General features: G+C 42.4%; 1 protein-coding gene across 1 annotated transcript in view; it reads left to right on the top strand.

The window, feature by feature from the left end:
• Positions 1-21101, top strand: part of AOX1 (aldehyde oxidase 1) — a 153648-nt gene that overhangs the window by 62059 nt on the left and 70488 nt on the right. Inside the window, exons 13-17 of the mRNA XM_038749208.1 lie at positions 6-115; positions 8396-8580; positions 11519-11681; positions 16002-16094; positions 19889-20058. Coding sequence (XP_038605136.1) covers positions 6-115; positions 8396-8580; positions 11519-11681; positions 16002-16094; positions 19889-20058 — 721 coding nt within the window. The remainder of the gene's footprint in view (positions 1-5; positions 116-8395; positions 8581-11518; positions 11682-16001; positions 16095-19888; positions 20059-21101) is intronic.

Here is a 21101-nt window from a genome sequence, read left to right on the forward strand (position 1 = left end):
AGTAGGAGGAGAGAGGCAACTTCCTCTTGATGGCCCTTTCCTGTCCAGATCTCCAAGCGCTGACCTCCAGCCCGGAGAGATCGTCGTCTCCGTTCACATCCCCTTCTCCACAAAGGTAAGGGCCCCGGGTCGTCAGGAAACCTCGCGCTTTTGTTTTTCTATTTCTTAAGCATTTACTATTGACCCTGCCAGGCCCTGTTGAGAAGCAGCGTGGCTCAGTAGGAAAGAGCCCGGGCTTTGGAGTCAGAGGTCATGGGTTCAAATCCCGGCTCCACCAATGGTCAGCTGTGTGACTTTGGGCAAGTCACTTCAATCAATCAATCAATCGTATTTATTGAGCGCTTACTGTGTGCAGAGCACTGTACTAAGCGCTTGGGAAGTCCAAGTTGGCAACATATAGAGACAGTCCCTACCCAACAGTGGGCTCACAGTCTAAACTCAGTTACCTCGTCTGTAAAATGGGGATTAAGACTGTGAGCCCCCCGTGAGACAATCTGATCACCTTGTAACCTCCTCAGTGCCTTCTAAACTGTGAGCCCACTGTTGGGTAGGGACTGTCTCTATATGTTGCCAACTTGTACTTCCCAAGTGCTTAGTACAGCGCTCTGCACACAGTAAGCGCTCAATAAATATGATTGATTGATTGACTGTTCATTCATCGTTCAGTTGTATTCATTCATTCAATCATATTTATTAAGCGCTTACCGTGTGCAGAGCACCGGACTAAGCGCTTGGGAAGTCCAAGTTGGCAACATCTAGAGACGGTCCCTACCCAACAGCGGGCTCATGGTCTAGAAGGGGGAGACAGACAACAAAACAAGACATGTGGACAGGTGTCAAGTCGTCAGGACACATAGAATTAAAGCTAATTCTAATTAATCGATTAGTAAAGTAATTAATCAAAACGAGTAAACAGGCATCAGTAGCACCGTAATCAATAAATAGAATTATAGATATATACACATCATGTACTTTCCAAGCAGCATGGCTCAGTGGAAAGAGCACGGGCTTGGGAGTCGGAGGTCATGGGTTCTAATCCTGGCTCCGGCACTTGTCAGATGTGTGACTTTGGGCAAGCCACTTGACTTCTCTGTGCCTCAGTTACCTCATCTGTAAAATGGGGATTAAGACTGTAAGCCCCACGTGGGACAACTGATCACCTTGTTTCCCCCCCAGCGCTTAGAACAGTGCTTCGCACATAGTAAGTGCTTAACAAATACCATCATCATTATTATTACAGTGCTCTGCACACAGTAAGCGCTCAATAAATACGGTTGAGTGTAAGAATTCGGCAACAGAGACAATCCCTATTCATTCATTCATTCAATCGTATTTATTGAGCGCTTACTGTGTGCAGAGCACTGTACTAAGCGCTTGGGAAGTCCAAGTCGGCAACATATAGAGACGGTCCCTACCCAAAAACGGTCTCGGATGGGGGGAGACAGGCAACGAAACAAAACATGTGGACAGGTGTCAAGTCGTCAGGACAAATAGAATTAAAGGTAATTCTAATTAATCAATTAGTAAAGTAATTAATCAAAACGAGTAAACAGGCATCAGTAGCAGCATTATAAATGAATAGAATTATAGATATATACACATCATGTACTTTCCAAGCACTTAGTACAGTGCTCTGCACATATTAAGTGCTCAATAAACACGGTTGAGTGAAAGAATTCGACAACAGAGACAATCCCTATTCATTCATTCATTCAATCGTATTTATTGAGCATTCACTGTGTGCAGAGCACTGTACTAAGCGCTTGGGAAGTCCAAGTCGGCAACAGATAGAGACGGTCCACAACAGGCTCACAGTCAAGAAGGGGGAAGGACAGACAGCAAAACAAAACAAAGCCAGTGGATGGGCATCAGTGGCATCAATGTAAATAATTAATAACAACAATAACGATAATAATAATGATGGCATTTGTTAAGCACTTACTATGTACAAAGCACTGTTCTAAGTGCTGGGGAGGTTACAAGGTGATGAGGTTGTCCCATGGGGGGCTCACAGTCTTAATCCCCATTTTACAGATGAGGGAACTGAGAAGTGAAGTGACTTTCCCAAGGTCACACAGCTGACAAGTGGCGGAGTGGGGATTTGAACCCATGACCTCTGACTCCAAAGCCAGGGCTCTTTCCACTAAGCCACGCTGCTTCTCTATTCTATAGAGAATATATAATTCATTCATTCAGTCGTATTTATTGAGCACTTACTGTGTGCAGAGCACTGTACTAAGCGCTTGGGAAGTAAAAGTTGGCAACTTATAGAGACGGTCCCTACCCAACAGCGGGCTCATATTTGAGTGCTTACTGTATGCAGAGCACTGTACTAAGCGCTTGGGAAGTACAAGTTGGCAACATACAGAGACGATCCCTACCCAACAGTGGGCTCACATTTGAGCCCTTACTGTGTGCAGAACACTGTACTAAGCGCTTGAGAAGTACAAGTTGGCAACATACAGAGACGGTCCCTACCCAACAGCAGGATCACAGTCTAGAATATAGAATTCTATATTCTATATTCTAATTCTTTCAATCATATTTATTGAGCACTTACTATGTGCAGAGCACTGTACTAAGCGCTTGGGAAGTCCAAGTTGGCAACATCTAGAGACGGTCCCTACCCAACAGTGGGCTCACAGTCTAGAATATAGAATTCTTTATTCTATATTCTAATTCTTTCAATCATATTTATTGAGCACTTACTGTGTGCAGAGCACTGTACTAAGCGCTTTGGGAAGTACAAGTTGGCAACACATAGAGACGGTCCCTACCCAACCGCGGGCTCACAGTCTAGAATATAGAATTTTATATTCTATATTCTAATAGTTCATTCATTCATTCATTCAATCATATTTATTGAGCGCTTACCGTGTGCAGAGCACTGTACTAAGCACTTGGGAAGTACAAGTTGGCAACATATGGAGACGGTCCCTACCCAACAACGGGCTCACAGTCAAGAATATAGAATTCTATATTCTATATTCTAAAAGTTCATTCATTCAGTCATTCAATCATATTTATTGAGCGCTTACTGTGTGCAGATCACTGTACTAAGCGCTTGGGAAGTACAAGTTGGCAACATATGGAGACGGTCCCTACCCAACAGTGGGCTCACAGGCTGGAAGGGGGAGACAGACAACAAAACAAAACATATTAATAAAATAAAATAAATAGAATAGCAAGTATACTTACCTGGGTAAATATAATAATAATAATAATAACGATGATGTCATTTGTTAAGCGCTTACTATGTGCAGATCACTGTTCTAAGTGCTGGGGGGGGGATACAAGGTGACCAAGGTGGTAGGGTGTTGGGTGTCCCTACCCAACAGCGGGCTCACAGTCGAGAACATAGAATCCTATACTCTATATTCTAATTCCATAAATAGAATTATAGATCTATACACGCCATTAATAAAATAAAGAGAATAAGATTTACATTTAGACATAAGTGCCGTGGGGCGGGGAGGGGAGTAGAGCAGAGGGAAGGAGTCGGGGTGATGGGGAGGGGAGGAGGAGCACAGGAAAAGTGGGGTTCAGTATGGGAAGGCCTCCTCATGTCCCCTACTCCTGTGCGACTCTGTGGCTTCTGTGCACTTGGATCTGTCTCCTTGACACCCTGACATTCACCCCACCCTGACCCCTGAAGGATTTATCCTAAATTCATTCATTCATTCAATCGTATTTATTGAGCGCTTACTGTGTGCAGAGCACTGGACTGAGCGCTTGGGAAATTCATCATTTATTTTCACGCCTGACTCCCCCTCTAGACGGTAAACACATGGTGGGCAGGGAACGTGTCCATCTCTGTTGTATTGTACTCTCCCAAGCTCTTAGGAAAGGGCTCTGCCACAGTGAGTGCTCAATAAATACTACCAATTAATTGCTCATCACCATAATAGCTCCTCTTTGAACACCTTCACATTCATTCATTCATTCAATCGTATTTATGGAGCGCTTACTGTGTGCAGAGCACTGCACTAAGCACTTGGGAAATTCATCATTTATTTTCACGCCTGACTCCCCCTCTAGACTGTAAACACCTGGTGGGCAGGGAATGTGTCCATCTCCTCTGTTGTATTGTACTCTCCCGAGCTCTTAGGACAGGGCTCTGCCACAGTAAGTGCTCAATAAATGCTACCGATTAATTGATCATCACCATATTAGCTGCTCTTTGAACACCTTCTCATTCATTCATTCATTCAATCAATCGTATTTATGGAGTGCTTACTGTGTGCAGAGCACTGGACTGAGCGCTTGGGAAATCCATCATTTATTTTCACGCCTGACTCCCCCTCTACACTGTAAACACCTGGTGGGCAGGGAACGTGTCCATCTCTGTTGTACTCTCCCGAGCTCTTAGGACAGGGCTCTGCCACAGTAAGTGCTCAATAAATGCTACCGATTAATTGATCATCACCATATTAGCTCCTCTTTGAACACTTTCACATTCATTCATTTATTCATTCAATCAATCGTATTTATGGAGCGCTTACTGTGTGCAGAGCACTGGACTAAGCGCTTGGGAAATTCATCATTTATTTTCATGCCTGACTCCCCCTCTAGACTGTAAGCACCTGGTGAGCAGGGAACGTGACCATCTCTGTTGTATTGTACTCTCCCAAGCTTTCAGGACAGGGCTCTGCCACAGTAAGTGCTCAATAAATACTACCGATTAATTGATCATCACCGTGTTAGCTCCTCTTTGAACACCTTCACATTCATTCATTCATTCAATCGTATTTATGGAGCGCTGACTGTGTGCAGAGCACTGGACTGAGCGCTTGGGAAATTCATCATTTATTTTCATGCCTGACTCCCCCTCTAGACTGTAAGCACCTGGTGAGCAGGGAACGTGTCCATCTCTGTTGTATTGTACTCTCCCGAGCTCTTAGGACAGGGCTCTGCCACAGTAAGTGCTCAATAAATACTACCAATTAATTGGTCATCACTACGTTAGCTCCTCTTTGAACACCTTCACATTCATTCATTCATTCAATCATATTTATGGAGCGCTTACTGTGTGCAGAGCACTGGACTGAGCGCTTGGTAAATTCATGATTAATTTTCACGCCTGACTCCCTGTCTAGACTGTAAACACCTGGTGGGCAGGGAACGTGTCCATCTCCTCTGTTGCATTGTACTCTCCCGAGCTCTTAGGACAGGGCTCTGCCACAGTAAGTGCTCAATAAATGCTACCGATTAATTGATCATCACCATATTAGCTCCTCTTTGAACACTTTCACATTCATTCATTTATTCATTCAATCAATCGTATTTATGGAGCGCTAACTGTGTGCAGAGTACTGAACGCTTGGGAAATTCATCATTTATTTTCACACCTGACTGCCCCTCTAGACTGTAAACACCTGGTGGGCAGGGAACGTGACCATCTCTGTTGTATTGTACTCTCCCAAGCTCTTAGGACAGGGCTCTGCCACAGTAAGTGCTCAATGAATACTACCGATTAATTGATCATCACCATATTAGCTCCTCTTTGAACACCTTCACATTCATTCATTTATTCATTCATTCAATCATATTTATGGAGCGCTTACTGTGTGCAGAGCACTGGACTAAGCGCTTGGGAAATTCATCATTTATTTTCATGCCTGACTCCCCCTCTAGACTGTAAACAGCTGGTGAACAGGGAACGTGTCTATTTCCTCTGTTGTACTCTCCCAAGCTCTTAGGACAGGGATCTGCCACAGTAAGTGCTCAGTAAATACTACCGATTAATTGATCATCACCATATTAGCTCCTCTTTGAACACCTTCCCATTCATTCATTCATTCATTCTATCGTATTTATGGAGCACTTACTGTGTGCAGAGCACTGGACTAAGCGCTTGGGAAATTCATCATTTATTTTCACGCCTGACTCCCCCTCTAGACTGTAAACACCTGGTGGGCAGGGAACGTGTCCATCTCCTCTGTTATATTGTATTCTCCCAAGCTCTTAGGACAGGGCTCTGCTACAGTAAGTGCTCAATAAGTACTACTGATGAATTGATCATCACCATATTATTCGTTCATTCAATCGGATTTATTGAGCGCTTACTGTGTGCAGAGCACTGTACTAAGCGCTGGGGAAGTCCAAGTTGGCAACATACAGTGACGGTCCCTACCCAACAGTGGGCTCGCAGTCTAGAAGGGGGAGACAGAGAACAAAACAAAACATATTAACAAAATAAAATAAGTAGAATAAATATGTACAAGTAAAATGAATAAATAGAGTAATAAATACATACAATAATATATACATATATACAGGACTCTAAGCTTCTTGTGGGCAGAGAACGTGCTAACTAATTTTGTTGTTAGTGTGGCTTAGAGGCTAGAGCCCGGGCCTGGGGGTCAGAAGGTCATGGGTTCTAATTCTGTCTCTGCCACCTGTCTGCTGGGTGACCTTGGGCAAGTCACTTCACTTCCCTGGGCCTCAGTTCCCTCATCCGTAAAATGGGGATTGAGATGGTAAGCCCTGCATGAGACAGGGATTGTGTCCAATCAATCAATCAATCAATCAATCGTATTTATTGAGCGCTTACTGTGTGCAGAGCACTGTACTAAGCGCTTGGGAAGTACAAGTTGGCAACATATAGAGACAGTCCCTACCCAACAGTGGGCTCACCTCATTTCTTAGCACAGTGCCTGGTACATAGTATGCGCTTAATAATAATAATAATAATAATATTAATGTTGTTATTTGTTAAGTGCTTACTATGTGCCAAGAACTGTTCTAAGCACTGGGGTAGATACAAGGTAATCAGGTTGTCCCATGTGGGCTCACAGTCTTCATCCCCATTTTACAGATGAGAAAACTGAGGCACAGAGAAGGTAAGTGACTTGCCCAAAATCACACAGCTTACAGGTGGCGAAATTAGGGTTAATGATGGCATTTGTTAGGTGCTTACTATGTGCAAAGCACTGTTCTAAGCGCTGGGGGTTACAATGTGATCAGGTTGTCCCACGTGGGGCTCACAGTCTTAATCCCCCTTTTTACAGATGAGGGAATTGAGGCTCAGAGAAGTTAAGTGACTTGCCCAAGGTCACACAGCAGACTTGTGGCGGAGCCGGGATTAGAACCTGTGACCTCTGACTCCGAGGCCAGGGTCCTTCCACTAAGCCATCATCATCATCATCATCATTATTATTATTATTATTATTATTATCTAAGAGGCAGGGAGAGCAGGCATAATAATAAAAATGATGATAATAATAGTGATGGCATTTGTTAAGTGATTACTATGTGCCAGACACTGTTCTAAGCCCCGAACTCCATGCTAAGCGCTGGTTTTGCAGATGGGGAAACTGAGGTGCAGAGAGGTTAAGCGACTTGTTCAAGGTCCCACAGCTGTCCAAGGGCCAAAGTGGGATTAGAAGCGCTTAGTACAGTGCTCTGCACACATTAAATGCTCAATAAATACGATTGAATGAATGAATGAATGAATGAATGAATTAGAACCCAGGTCTCTGGACTCCCAACCCCTTTATGTTCCATTAACATCCCCCCACGACCCCCTTCTCTCCTTCCTCTCTTCCTGTCTGAACCTAGAACGGAGAAATGACCTGTCCGACCCGATTTGCTTGTATCCAGCTCATCACTTAATAATAATAATAATAATAACAATAATAATAATGGCATTTATTAAGCGCTTACTATGTGCAAAGCACTCCTCTAAGTGCTGGGAAGGTTACAAGGTGATCAGGTTGTCCCTCGGGCGGCTCACAGTCCTAATCCCATTTTACAGATGAGGTCACTGAGGCCCAAAGAAGTGAAGTGACTCGCCCAAAGTCACACAGCTGACAATTAGTGAAGCCAGGATTTGAACCCATGACCTCTGACTCCAAAGCCCGGGCTCTTTCCACTGAGCCACGCTGCTTCTCTGCTTCGCTTCTTCTTTAGTACGGTTCCCGGCACATAGTAGGCGCTGAACAAATGATGATGATGATGATGATGATGGCATTTATTAAGCGCTTACTATGTGCAAAGCACTGTTCTAAGCGCTGGGGAGGTTTCAAAGTGATGAGGTTGTCCCACGGGGGACTCACAGTCTTCATCCCCATTTTACAGATGAGGGAACTGAGGCCCAGAGAAGTGAAGTGACTTGCCCAAAGTCACCCAGCTGACAATTGGAGGAGCTGGGATTTGAACCCATGACCTCCGACTCCAAAGCCGGGGCTCTTTCCACTGAGCCACGCTGCTTCTCTGCTTTACTTCTTCTTTAGTATGGTTCGTGGCACATAGTAGGCGCTGAACAAAAACCACAGTCAATTATTATTATTATTATTATTGGGAGGGAGGGAGGGACCACCTCCCCTGTGATCATCCCCCCCCCCTTTCCCCGGAGTCTAAATCCTCTCGGATTTTCTCTCTTTTCCTTTTCCAGTGGGAATTTGTGGTTGGGCTCCGCCAGGCCCAACGCCACGAGAACGCCGCCGCCATTGTCAATTCGGGCCTGAGAGTCCAGTTCGGCGAAGGGACGGACACTATTAAGGAGCTGAAGATTTTCTACGGCAGCGTGGCCCCCACCATCTTGGCTGCCCCCCAATCCTGTCACCAGCTCCTTGGGAGGTGAGCTTCCCTGCCACCTTCATCAATCAGATTTATTGAGCGCTTACTATGTGCAGAGCACTGTACTGTACCTTCGCCTCTTCCTGCCCTCTAAATCAATCAGGGCTATTGACTGAACACTTCATTTCACCCTCTAGACCATAAGCTCGTTGAAGGCAGGGAATTTGTTTCGTTCGTTCATTCATTCATTTGATCGTATCTACTGAGCGCTTACTGTGTGCAGAGCACTGGACTCAGCGCTTGGGAAGTACAAGTCAGCAACAGATAATAATAATAATCATCATCATCATCAATCGTATTTATTGAGCGCTTACTATGTGCAGAGCACTGGACTAAGCGCTTGGGAAGTACAAATTGGCAACATATAGAGACAGTCCCTACCCAACAGTGGGCTCACAGTCTAAAAGGGGGAGACAGAGAACAAAACCAAACATACTAACAAAATAAAATAAATAGAATAGATATGTACAAGCAAAATAAATAAATAAATAAATAAATAAATAGAGTAATAAATATGTACAAACATATATCCATATATACAGGTGCTGTGGGGAAGGGAAGGAGGTAAGATGGGGGGGATGGAGAGGGGGACGAGGGGGAGAGGAAGGAAGGGGCTCAGTCTGGGAAGGCCTTCCCAGAATAAATAATGGCATTTATTAAGCGCTTACTATGTGCAGAGCACTGCTGTAAGCGCTGGGGAATTTACAAGGTGATAATAATAATAATTTTGGTATTTGTTAAGCGCTGCTCTAAGCGCTGGGGAATTTACAAGGTGATAATAATAATAATTTTGGTATTTGTTAAGCGCTTACTATGTGCAGAGCACTGCTCTAAGCACTGGGGAATTTACAAGGTGATGATAATAATAATAATTTTGGTATGTGTTAAGCGCTTACTATGTGCAAAGCACTGTTCTAAGCACTGGGGAGTTTACAAGGTGATAATAATAATAATTTTGGTATTTGTTAAGCGCTTACTATGTGCAGAGCACTGCTCTAAGCGCTGGGGAATTTACAAGGTGATAATAATAATAATTTTGGTATTTGTTAAGCGCTTACTATGTGCAGAGCACTGTTCTAAGTGCTGGGGAATTTACAAGGTGATCAGGTTGTCCCAAGTGGGGCTCACAGTCTTCATCCCCATTTTACAGCTGAGGTAACTGAGGCCCAGAGAAGTGAAGTGACTTGCCCAAAGTCAAACAGCTGACAAGTGGTGGAGCCGGGATTTGAACCCGTGACCTCTGACGCCAAAGCCTAGGCTCTTTCCACTGAGCCACGCAGACCATCCCTATCCAACGACGGGCTCCCAGTAGAGAAGCAGTGTGGCTCAGTGGAAAGAGCCTGGGCTTTGGAGTCAGAGGTCATGGGTTCAAATCCCGACTCTGTCAGCTGTGTGACCTTGGGCAAGTCACTTCACTTCTCTGTGCCTCAGTTACCTCATCTGGAAAATGGGGATTAAGTCTGTAAGCCCCGTGTGGGACAACTTGATTACTTTGTATTCATTCAGTTGCATTTATTGAGTGATTACTGTGTGCAGAGCACTGGACTAAGCGCTTGGGAAGTACAAGTTGGCAACATATTCATTCATTGATTCAATCATATTTATTGAGCACTTACTGTGTGCAGAGCACTGTACTAAGCGCTTGGGAAGTCCAAGTTGGCAGCATATAGAGACGGCCCCTACCCAACAGCGGGCTCACAGTCTAGAAGGGGGAGACAGACAACGAAACAAAACATATAAACCAAATAAAATAATGGGGTGTATCTACCCTAGCGCTTAGAACAGTGCTTTGCACATAGTAAGCACTTAATAAATGCCATCATCCTTCCCCTCCCCACAGCACCTGTATATATATTTGTACAGATTTATTACTCTATCTTGTACCTCCTTCCTCTCCCCACAGCACCTGTATATAAGTTTGTACAGATTTATTACTCTATTTATTTTACTTGTACAGATTTATTTTATTTTGTTAATATGTGTTGTTTTGTTGTCGGTCTCCCCCGTCTAGCCTGTGAGCCCGCTGTTGGGTAGGGACCGTCTCTAGATGTTACCAACTTGGACTTCCCAAGCGCTTAGTAAGCGCTCAATAAATATGATTGAATGAATGAATGAATGAATAAATGAATAAATAAATAAATAAATAATAAATAATAATCATTGATAATAATGTAATATAATGTTACATTATATTACATTAATGTTATATGTCAACATTATATTATTATCACATTACATTATCAATCGTATTTATTGAGCGCTTACTATGTGCAGAGCACTGTATTAAGCGCTTGGGAAGTACAAATTGGCAACATATAGAGACAGTCCCTACCCAACAGTGGGGTCCCAGTCTAAAAACAGTACATTACATTATTATATAACATTAACATTATATGTTAGTATTATATTATATATTGTATTATATTGCATATTATATTAAAGTAGATATAAATTATCATATAATGATTATTAGTGATATTATAATATCATGTGATTTATTGTGTGATTATTAATTATTATTCTTAATTATTGATCATTAAATAATTATTGATGTGATGTAAGAATAATTAATAATATTATATTATATATTATCATTCATCATCTGCTTAATAATAATAATAATAATTATTATTATTAATATTATTATGATTAATAATACAGTGATATTGTGTGATTTATTGTGTGATTATTAATCGTGATTAATCATTATCAATTATTGTATGTTATTAATGTGACATAATAATAATTAATAATTAGTGAATTAATTAATAAACCTACACATTCCCGGCCCCCACCGAGCTTACAGTCTGGAGGCGGAGACAGAAACTGAGAGAAATAAAGAAATTACAGAGATATCCGTCAGAGACCAGAACTCCTCATATCAGATGATCCAGCGACGACTAATTTCATGAAATTGGTGTTTGTTCCTTCCTCCTAGGCGCTGGGATGATGCGATGTTGAATGAGGCCTGCAAACTGGTTCTGGATGAAATTTATATTCCCCCCACAGCTGAAAATGGCAAGGTGAATTATAAGAGAACGCTCATCGTCAGCTTCCTCTTCAAATCCTACCTCCGAGTGCGACGTGGACTCAATAAACTGGTAAATCTCCTCTCCGGGTGTTGACGGCCTTGGAATTTTTGATCCCTCAGAAATAACTCCTTTCAAGGGCCTTGTGACTTCCCTACTGGGAGCGTCATTCAACAGCGATGGGGCTTGTTGCCCTCCTGAATGAATGAATTAACTGTGGTACTTGTTAATCAATCAATCAATCAATCAATCGTATTTATTGAGCGCTTACTGTGTGCAGAGCACTGGACTAAACACTTGGGAAGTACAAGTGGGCAACATATAGAGACAGTCCCTACCCAACAGTGGGCTCACAGTCGAGAAGGGGGAGACAGAGAACAAAACCAAACATACTAACAAAATAAAATAAATAGAATAGATATGTACAAGTAAGATAAATAAATAGAGTAATAAATAAATAGAGTAATAGCACTTACTAAGTTCCAGACACTGTACTAAGCGCTGGCGTGAGTAATAACTTCTCTGTGCCTCAGTGACCTCCTCTGTAAAATGGGAATGAAGACTGGGAGCCCCCCCGTGGGACAACTTGATCACCTTGTAACCTCCCCAGCGCTTAGAACAGTGCTTTGCAAATAGTAAGCGCTTAATAAACCCCATTATGATGATGATGATAATAATAATAATCATTATTATTATTAGAACAGTGCTTTGCACATAGTAAGCGCTTAATGAACACCATTATAATAATAATGATGATAATAATGGTGTTTATTAAGCGCTTACTATGTGCAAAGCACTGTTCTAATAATAATAATGATCTTCATCATAATAATAATGATGGTTTTGGTTAAGTGCTGACTATGTGCAAGCACTGTTCTAAGCGCTGGGGAGGTTACAAGGTGATCAAGTTGTCCCGCGGGGGGGCTCCCAGTCTTCATTCCCATTTTACAGATGAGGTCACTGAGGCCCAGAGAAGTGAAGTGACTCGCCCAAAGTCACCCAGCTGACAAGTGGCGGAGGCAGGATTAGAACCCACGGCCTCTGACTCCCAAGCCTGGGATCTTGCCAATAAGCCACGCTGCTTCTCTACCTGGGGTGAGCCCACTGTTGGGTAGGGACTGTCTCTATTTGTTGCCAATTTGTACTTCCCAAGCGCTTAGTACAGTGCTCTGCACATAGTAAGCGCTCAATAAATACGATTGATTGATTGATGAAGCGCTTACTATGTGCAAAGCACTGTTCTAAGCGCCGGGGAGGTTACAAGGTGATCAGGTTGTCCCATGGGGAGCTCACAGTCTTCATCCCCATTTTCCAGATGAGGGAACTGGGGCACAGAGAAGTGAAGTGACTTGTCCGAAGTCCCACAGCTGACAAGTGGCAGAGCCGGGATTTGAACCCATGACCTCTTATTCCAAAGCCCGGGCTCTTTCCACTGAGCCACGCTGCTTCTCCCTTGTTTTCCCTGGACTTTTCCTAGCATTAGCGTCTTCTCCAGAGAATCAGTCCTCCCGATGATGTGTCCAAAATATCCAAGCCGAGTCACTTGGCCTTCCAAAGCCCATTACCGTATATTACAGACTTCATAAATTCATTCATTCAGTCGTATTTATTGAGCGCTTACTGTGTGCAGAGCACTGTACTAAGCGCTTGGGAAGTACAAATTGGCAACATCTAGAGACGGTCCCTACCCAACAGCGGGCTCGCAGTCTAGAAGGGGGAGACAGACAACAAAGCAAAATATATTCACAAAATAAAATAAATAGAATAAATATGTACAAGTAAAATAGAGTAATAAGTACAAACATATATATGTATATAGAGGTGATGTGGGGAGGGGAAGGAGGTGAGGAGGGGGGATGGGGAGGAGGGGGAGAGGGAAAGTACAGTGCCTGCCACCAAGTAGGCGCCTAAGGAAGACCACAAAATAAAATAAAATATAAAATAAAATAAAATAAAATCAATCAATCAATCAATCAATCGTATTTATTGAGCGCATACTATGTGCAGAGCACTGTACTAAGCGCTTGGGAAGTACAAATTGGCAACACATAGAGACAGTCCCTACCCAACAGTGGGCTCACAGTCTGAAAGGGGGAGACATAAAATATAAAATAAAATAAAATAAAATAAAAAATAAAATAAAATATAAAATAAAATAAAATAAAATATAAAATAAAATAAAATGTAAAATAAAATAAAATAAAATAAAAAATAAAATAAAATAAAATAAAATAAAATAAAATAATATAATATAATATAATAAAAAATAAAATAAAATATAAAATAAAAACCGAAGCAACGTGGTAGCAGGGGTGCGGGGAGGGCAGGGTTTGTTAAGCACTTACTATGTGCCAAGCACTGTTCTAAGCGCTGGGGGAGATACAAGGTAATCAGGTTGTCCCACTTGGGGCTCACAGTCCCAATCCCCATTTTCCAGATGAGGTAAGTGAGTATCACTTGGCTTTCTGAAAAGAGAACCAGCCCTGTGGAACAGCCCTCTCCTCTGTGCGTCCTTCCCCCACGGCTCTGCCACTCATCTGCTGTGTGACCTTCGGCAAGTCACTTCACTTCTCTGGGCCTCAGTTCCCTTATCTGGAAAATGGGGTTTGAGACTGTGAGCTCCACGTGAGACAGGAACCGTAACCAATACGATTTGCACGGATCCCCTTGCCCCTTCTAGACTGTGAGCCCACTGTTGGGTCGGGACTGTCTCTATATGTTGCCAACTTGTACTTCCCAAGCGCTTAGTACAGTGCTCTGCACACAGTAAGCGCTCAATAAATACGATTGATTGACTGATTGATTGATTGATTGATCCCAGCAAAGAGAAGCAGCATGGCTCAGTGGAAAGAGCCCGGGCTTTGGAGGGAGAGGGCGTGGGTTCAAATCCCGGCTCTGCCAATTGTCAGCTGTGTGACTTTGGGCAAGTCACTTCACTTCTCTGGGGCCTCAGTTCCCTCATCTGTAAAATGGGGATGAAGACTGTGAGCCCCACGTGGGACAATCTGATCACCTTGTATCCCCCCAGCGCTTAGAACAGTGCTTTGCACATAGTAAGCGCTTAACAAATACCATCATCATTATTATTATTATTATTCTCTATGCTTCAGTTCCCTCATCTGTAAAATGGGGATGAAGACTGGGAGCCCCCCGTGGGACAACCTGATCACCTTGTAACCTCCCCAGAGCTTAGAATAGTGCTTTGCACATAGTAAGTGCTTAATAAATGCTATTATTATTATTATTGTTATCCACCCCATCGCTTAGTACAGTGTCTGGCCCTGTTCTGTCTCCCCACCTTCTAGACTGTGAGCCCATTGTGGGCAGGTATGTTCTCTCTTTGTTGCTGACTTTTACTTCCCAAGCGCTTAGTTCGGTGCTCTGCACACAGTAAGCGCTCAGTAAATATGATTGAATGAATTAATGGCATATAATAATAATAATAATAATGGTATTATATAGTGAGGGCTTAACAAATACCACAGTTACCAGAGAGGATAATAATAATAATAATAATGGCACTTATTAAGCGCTTACTATGTGCAAAGCACTGTTCTAAGCGCTGGGTAGGTTACAAGGTGATCAGGTTGTCCCACTCGGGGCGCATAGTCTTAATCCCCATTTTACAGATGAGGGAACTGAGGCACAGAGAAGTTAAGGGACTTGCCCGAAGTCACACAGCTGACAAGTGTTTGAGCTGGGATTTGAACCCATGACTTCTGACTCCAAAGCCCATGCTCTTTCCACTGAGCCACGCTGGGCCTTTGGCCTTTTGTGCTTAGCACAAAGTTTGGCGCCTAGTAAGTGTTTAATTCTGCATCATCCTTGCTCTTGGATTTGGATCCTTCATTCACCCTCCCCACGGCCTCTCAGCACTCGAGCCCAGATCCATCATTTATTTTAATACCTTTTCCCCCCCAGCTTCTAGACAGGAAACTCTTTGCGGGAAGAGATCATAGCTACCGACTAGTACAGTGCTCCGCACACAGTAAGCGCTCAATAAATACGATTGAATGAATGAATGAATGACTATCTTATGAAAAGCACCGTGGCTCAGTGGGAAAGAGCCCAAGCTTGGGAGTCAGAGGTCATGGGTTCAAATCCCGGCTCCGCCCCTTGTCAGCTGTGTGACTTGGAGCGAGTCACTTCACTTCTCAGTTTCCTCATCTGTAAAATGGGGATTCAGCTGGTGAGCCCCACGTGGGACAACCTGATCACTTTGTATCGTCCCCAGCGCTTAGAACAGTGCTTGGCACGTAGTAAGCACTTAACAAATGCCATCATTAATTAATAATTAATTATATTGTACTCTCCCAAGCGCTTAGTATACAGGAAGCACTCAATCAGTGTCGTTAATGGATTGACTGGAATTCAAAACCATCATCTTTTCAGGATCCCCAGCAGTTTCCCGACATCGAGGAGAAATTCCAAAGCGCTCTGGATGACTTCCCCGTCAAAGTGCCCGACGGTCTGCAGATGTATCAGGCAAGTAAACTGATTTCTACTTGCTACTAATTTCTACTGATATAATAATAATAATAATAATAATAATGATATTTGTTAAGCACTTACTATGTGCCAAGCGCTGTTCTGTATTGTACTCTCCCAAAAGATGTACCAGGCAAGTAAACTGATTTCTACCTGCTACTAATTTCTACTGATGATATAATAAGAAGAAGAAGAAGAAGAATGGTATTTGTTAAGCGCTTACTATGTGCCAAGCACTGTTCTGTATTGTACTCTCCCAAAAGATGTACCAGGCTAGTAAACTGATTTCTACCTGCTACTAATTTCTACTGATGATATAATAATAATAAGAAGAAGAAGAATGGTATTTGTTAAGCGCTTACTATGTGCCAAGCACTGTTCTGTATTGTACTCTCCCAAAGATGTACCAGGCAAGTAAACTGATTTCTACTTGCTACTAATTTCTACTGGTATTATAATAATAATAATAATAATAATGGTATTTGTTAAGTACTTACTATGTACCAAGCACTATTCCGTATTGTAATTTCCCAAAGATGTACCAGGCAAGTAAACTGATTTCTACTTGCTACTAATTTCTACTGGTATAATAATAATAATAATAATAATAATAATAATAATAATAATAATAATAGTATTTGTTAAGCACTTACTATGTGCCAAGCACTGTTCTGTTCGCTTCTCTGTGCCTCAGTTACCTCATCTGTAAAATGGGGATAGAGACTGTGAGCCCCCCGTGGGACAACCTGATCACCTTGTAACCTCTCCAGCGCTTAGAATGGTGCTTTGCTCATAGTAAGCGCTTAATAAATGCCATTATATATATATATATATATATATATATATATATAGTACTCTCCCAAAAGATGTACCAGACAAGTAAACTGATTTCTACTTGCTACTAATTTCTACTGATATAATAATAAGAAGAAGAAGAATGGTATTTGTTAAGCGCTTACTATGTGCCAAGGACTGTTCCATATTGTAATCTCCCAAAGATGTACCAGGCAAGTAAACTGATTTCTACTTGCTACTAATTTCTACTGGTATAATAATAATAATAATAATGGTATTTGTTAAGTACTTACTATGTGCCAAGCACTGTTCTGTAGTGTACTCTCCCAAAGATGTACCAGGCAAGTAAACTGATTTCTACTTGCTACTAATTTCTACTGGTATAATAACAATAATAATAATAATAATGGTATTTGTTAAGCACAAGAAGAAGAAGAAGAATGGTATTTGTTAAGCACTTACTATGTGCCAAGCACTGTTCTGTATCGTACTCTCCCAAAAGATGTACCAGGCAAGTAAACTGATTTCTACTTGCTACTAATTTCTACTGATATAATAATAATAATAAGAAGAAGAAGAATGGTATTTGCTAAGCGCTTACTATGTGCCAAGCACTGTTCTGTATTGTACTCTCCCAAAGATGTACCAAGCAAGTAAACTTATTTCTACTTGCTATTAATTTCTACTGATATAATAATAATAAGAAGAAGAATGGTATTTGTTAAGCGCTTACTATGTGCCAAGCACTGTTCCGTATTGTACTCTCCCAAAGATGTACCAGGCAAGTAAACTGATTTCTACTTGCTACTAATTTCTACTGATATAATAATAAGAAGACGAAGAATGGTATTTGTTAAACGCTTACTATGTGCCAAGCACTGTTCTGTACTGTACTCACAAAAAGATGTACCAGGCAAGTAAACTGATTTCTACTTGCTACTAATTTCTACTGATATAATAAAAATAATAATAAGAAGAAGAATGGTATTTGGTAAGCGCTTACTATGTGCCAAGCACTGTTCTGTATTGTACTCTCCCAAAAGATGTACCAGGCAAGTAAACTGATTTCTACTTGCTACTAATTTCTACTGACATAATAATAATAAGAAGAAGAATGGTATTTGTTAAGCGCTTACTATGTGCCAAGCACTGTTCTGTATTGTACTCACAAAAAGATGTACCAGTCAAGTAAACTGATTTCTACTTGCTACTAATTTCTACTGATATAATAATAATAATAAGAAGAAGAAGAAGAAGAATGGTATTTGTTAAGCGCTTACTATGTGCCAAGCACTGTTCTGTATTGTACTCTCCCAAAGATGTACCAGGCAAGTAAGCTGATTCCTACTTGCTACTAATTTCTGCTGATATAATAATAATAACAATAATGGTATTTATTAAGCGCTTACTATGTGCCAAGCGCTTTTCTTCATTGGACTCTCCCAAGCGCTTAGTACAGTACTCTGCACACAGTAAGTGCTCAATAAATATGATTGAATGAATGAATGAATGAATTTCAAAAGGGAAACAGGAGGATAGCCAGAGTCAAGCTGGAAAGGACATGAGCAGCTTGTTATTAGAGTTGTAGCTTTCATTTTACCCTACAATACTAATACTGATAATATTAGTAATAATAATTACCAATGTACGGTATTTATTAATAATGATGGCATTTGTTAAGCGCTTACTATGTGCGAAGCACTGTTCTAAGCGCTGGGGGGGATACAAGGTGATTAGGTTGTCCCATGTGGGGCTCACAGTCTTCATCTCCATTTGACTGATGAGGTAACTGAGGCCCAGAGAAGTTAAGTGGCTTGCCCAAGGTCACACAGCTGACAAGGATTCGAACCCATGACCTCTTACTCCCAAGCCCGGGCTCTTTCCACAGAGCCACGCTGCTTGTCTTTATTGAGCCCTTACTATCAATCAATCAATCAATCGTATTTATTAAGAGCTTACTGTGTGCAGAGCACTGTACTAAGCGCTTGGGAAGTACAAGTTGGCAACATATAGAGACAGTCCCTACCCAACAGTGGGCTCACAGTCTAGAAGATATACTATGTGCAAAGCACTGTACTAAGCACTTGGGAGAGGAAAATACAACAGAATTAGTTAGCACGTTCCCTGCCCACAAGAAGCTTAGAGTCCTGTATATATGTATATATGTTTGTACGTATTTATTACGTTTGTACGTATTGAGCTTAATAAATGCCATAATAATAATAATAGTTTTATTAAGTGCTTACTATGTGCAAAGCACTGTTCTAAGCGCTGGGGAGGTTACAAGGTGATCAGGTTGTCCCACGGAGGGCTCACAGTCTTAATCCCCATTTTACAGATGAGGTAACTGAGGCCCAGTGAAGTGACTTGCCCAAAGTCACACAGCTGACAAGTGGTGGAGCCAAGATTTGAACCCATGACCTCTGACTCCAAAGCCTGTGCTCTTTCCACTGAGCCATGCTGCTTCTCATTATTATTATTATTATTATTATTATTATTATTATTATTATTATTATTATCCCCATATTCCCAATGAGATAACCGAGGCCCAGGGAAGTGAAGTGACTTGCTTAAGGTCACCCAGCAGACAAGGGGCAGAGGCGGAATTAGAACCCAGGTTTTAATATTTTTTTTTGTTGTCCATCTCCCCCTCCTAGACTGTGAGCCCACTGTCGGGTAGGGACCGCCTCTATATGTTGCCAACTTGGACTTCCCAAGCGCTTAGTCCAGTGCTCTGCACACAGTAAGCGCTCAATAAATACAATTGATTGATTGATTGATTGATTGAGGTCGCTCTGGCTCCTAGGCTCCTGTGCTGTCGGCCAGCGGGTTGTTTCCCAAGAACTGGGTATTTTCGGTCGGGTAGGGACCGTCTCTAGATGTTGCCACCTTGGACTTCCCAAGCGCTTAGGCCAGTGCTCTGCGCACAGTAAGCGCTCAATAAATACGATTGAATGAATGAATGAAGGGAATTCAGTTGCTTTGTCCTTCCTCAGTGTGTGGACCCCCAGGAGCCCCCTGAAGATCCCGTCGGCCACCCAGTCATGCACCAGTCGGCCATCAAACACGCCACGGGGGAGGCCATCTTCTCCGACGACATCCCAGTCGGCGACCGAGAGCTGGCCCTGGCCCTGGTGACCAGCTCCAGGGCCCACGCAAGGATCACGTATGTACCGCCGGGTTTCCGTGAATCCGCTGCACGCCTTCACGTTCACTTTCCCCCGGACACCATTTAACAATCAATCGATCATATTTATTGAGCGCTTACTGTGTGCAGAGCACTGGACTGAGCGCTTGGGAAGTCCAAGTTGGCAACATATAGAGACGGTCCCTACCCAACAGTGGGCTCACAGGAATAAGAATCAAAGAATGGAAGGTCATTTGGGGCCCCTTTTTCACCTTTTCTGAAAATCATCATCATCAATCGTATTTATTGAGCACTTACTATGTGCAGAGCACTGTACTAAGCGCTTGGGAAGTACAAATTGGCAACATATAGAGACAGTCCCTACCCAACAGTGGGCTCACAGTCCTGATAAACCCAGGAGTCACCATTTCTGGCTCGTACTGGCAAAGGAGTTCTCCCCTTCATCATCATCATCATCAATCGTATTTATTGAGCGCTTACTGTGTGCAGAGCACTGTACTAAGCGCTTGGGAAGTCCAAGTTGGCAACATAGAGAGATGGTCCCTACCCAACAGTGGGCTCACAGTCTAAAAGGGGGAGACGGATGACAAAACCAAACGTACTAACAAAATAAAATAAATAGAATAGATATGGACAAGTAAAATAAATAAATGGAGAGACACCACACACTCAGGGTGGAGGCAGAGGCAAATCATAAATAAGGGGTCACATTTAAACGGCAGTTGCTGCCACACCTCGTGGGGCCTAGGCCCAGATGGTAACAGCAACGTGGACATGGGCACTATAGACCCCATAAAAATAGCCCAGTAACCCACTCCAAGCCCAGGACATACGTCACTCTTTGTGTCCAGCTCTTGTTGTTGGAGACATGCGTGTGCCACCTTCATCACCATCATCATTAATCGTATTTATTGAGCACTTACTATGTGCAGAGCACTGGACTAAGCGCTTGGGAAGTACAAATTGGCAACATATAGAGACAGTCCCTACCCAACAGTGGGCTCACAGTCTAAAAGGGGGAGACAGAGAACAAAACCAAACATACTAACAAAATAAAATAA

This window comes from Tachyglossus aculeatus, chromosome 7 (genome assembly GCF_015852505.1).
Source record: "Tachyglossus aculeatus isolate mTacAcu1 chromosome 7, mTacAcu1.pri, whole genome shotgun sequence".
In the NCBI taxonomy this organism is placed as follows: Eukaryota; Metazoa; Chordata; class Mammalia; order Monotremata; family Tachyglossidae; genus Tachyglossus; species Tachyglossus aculeatus.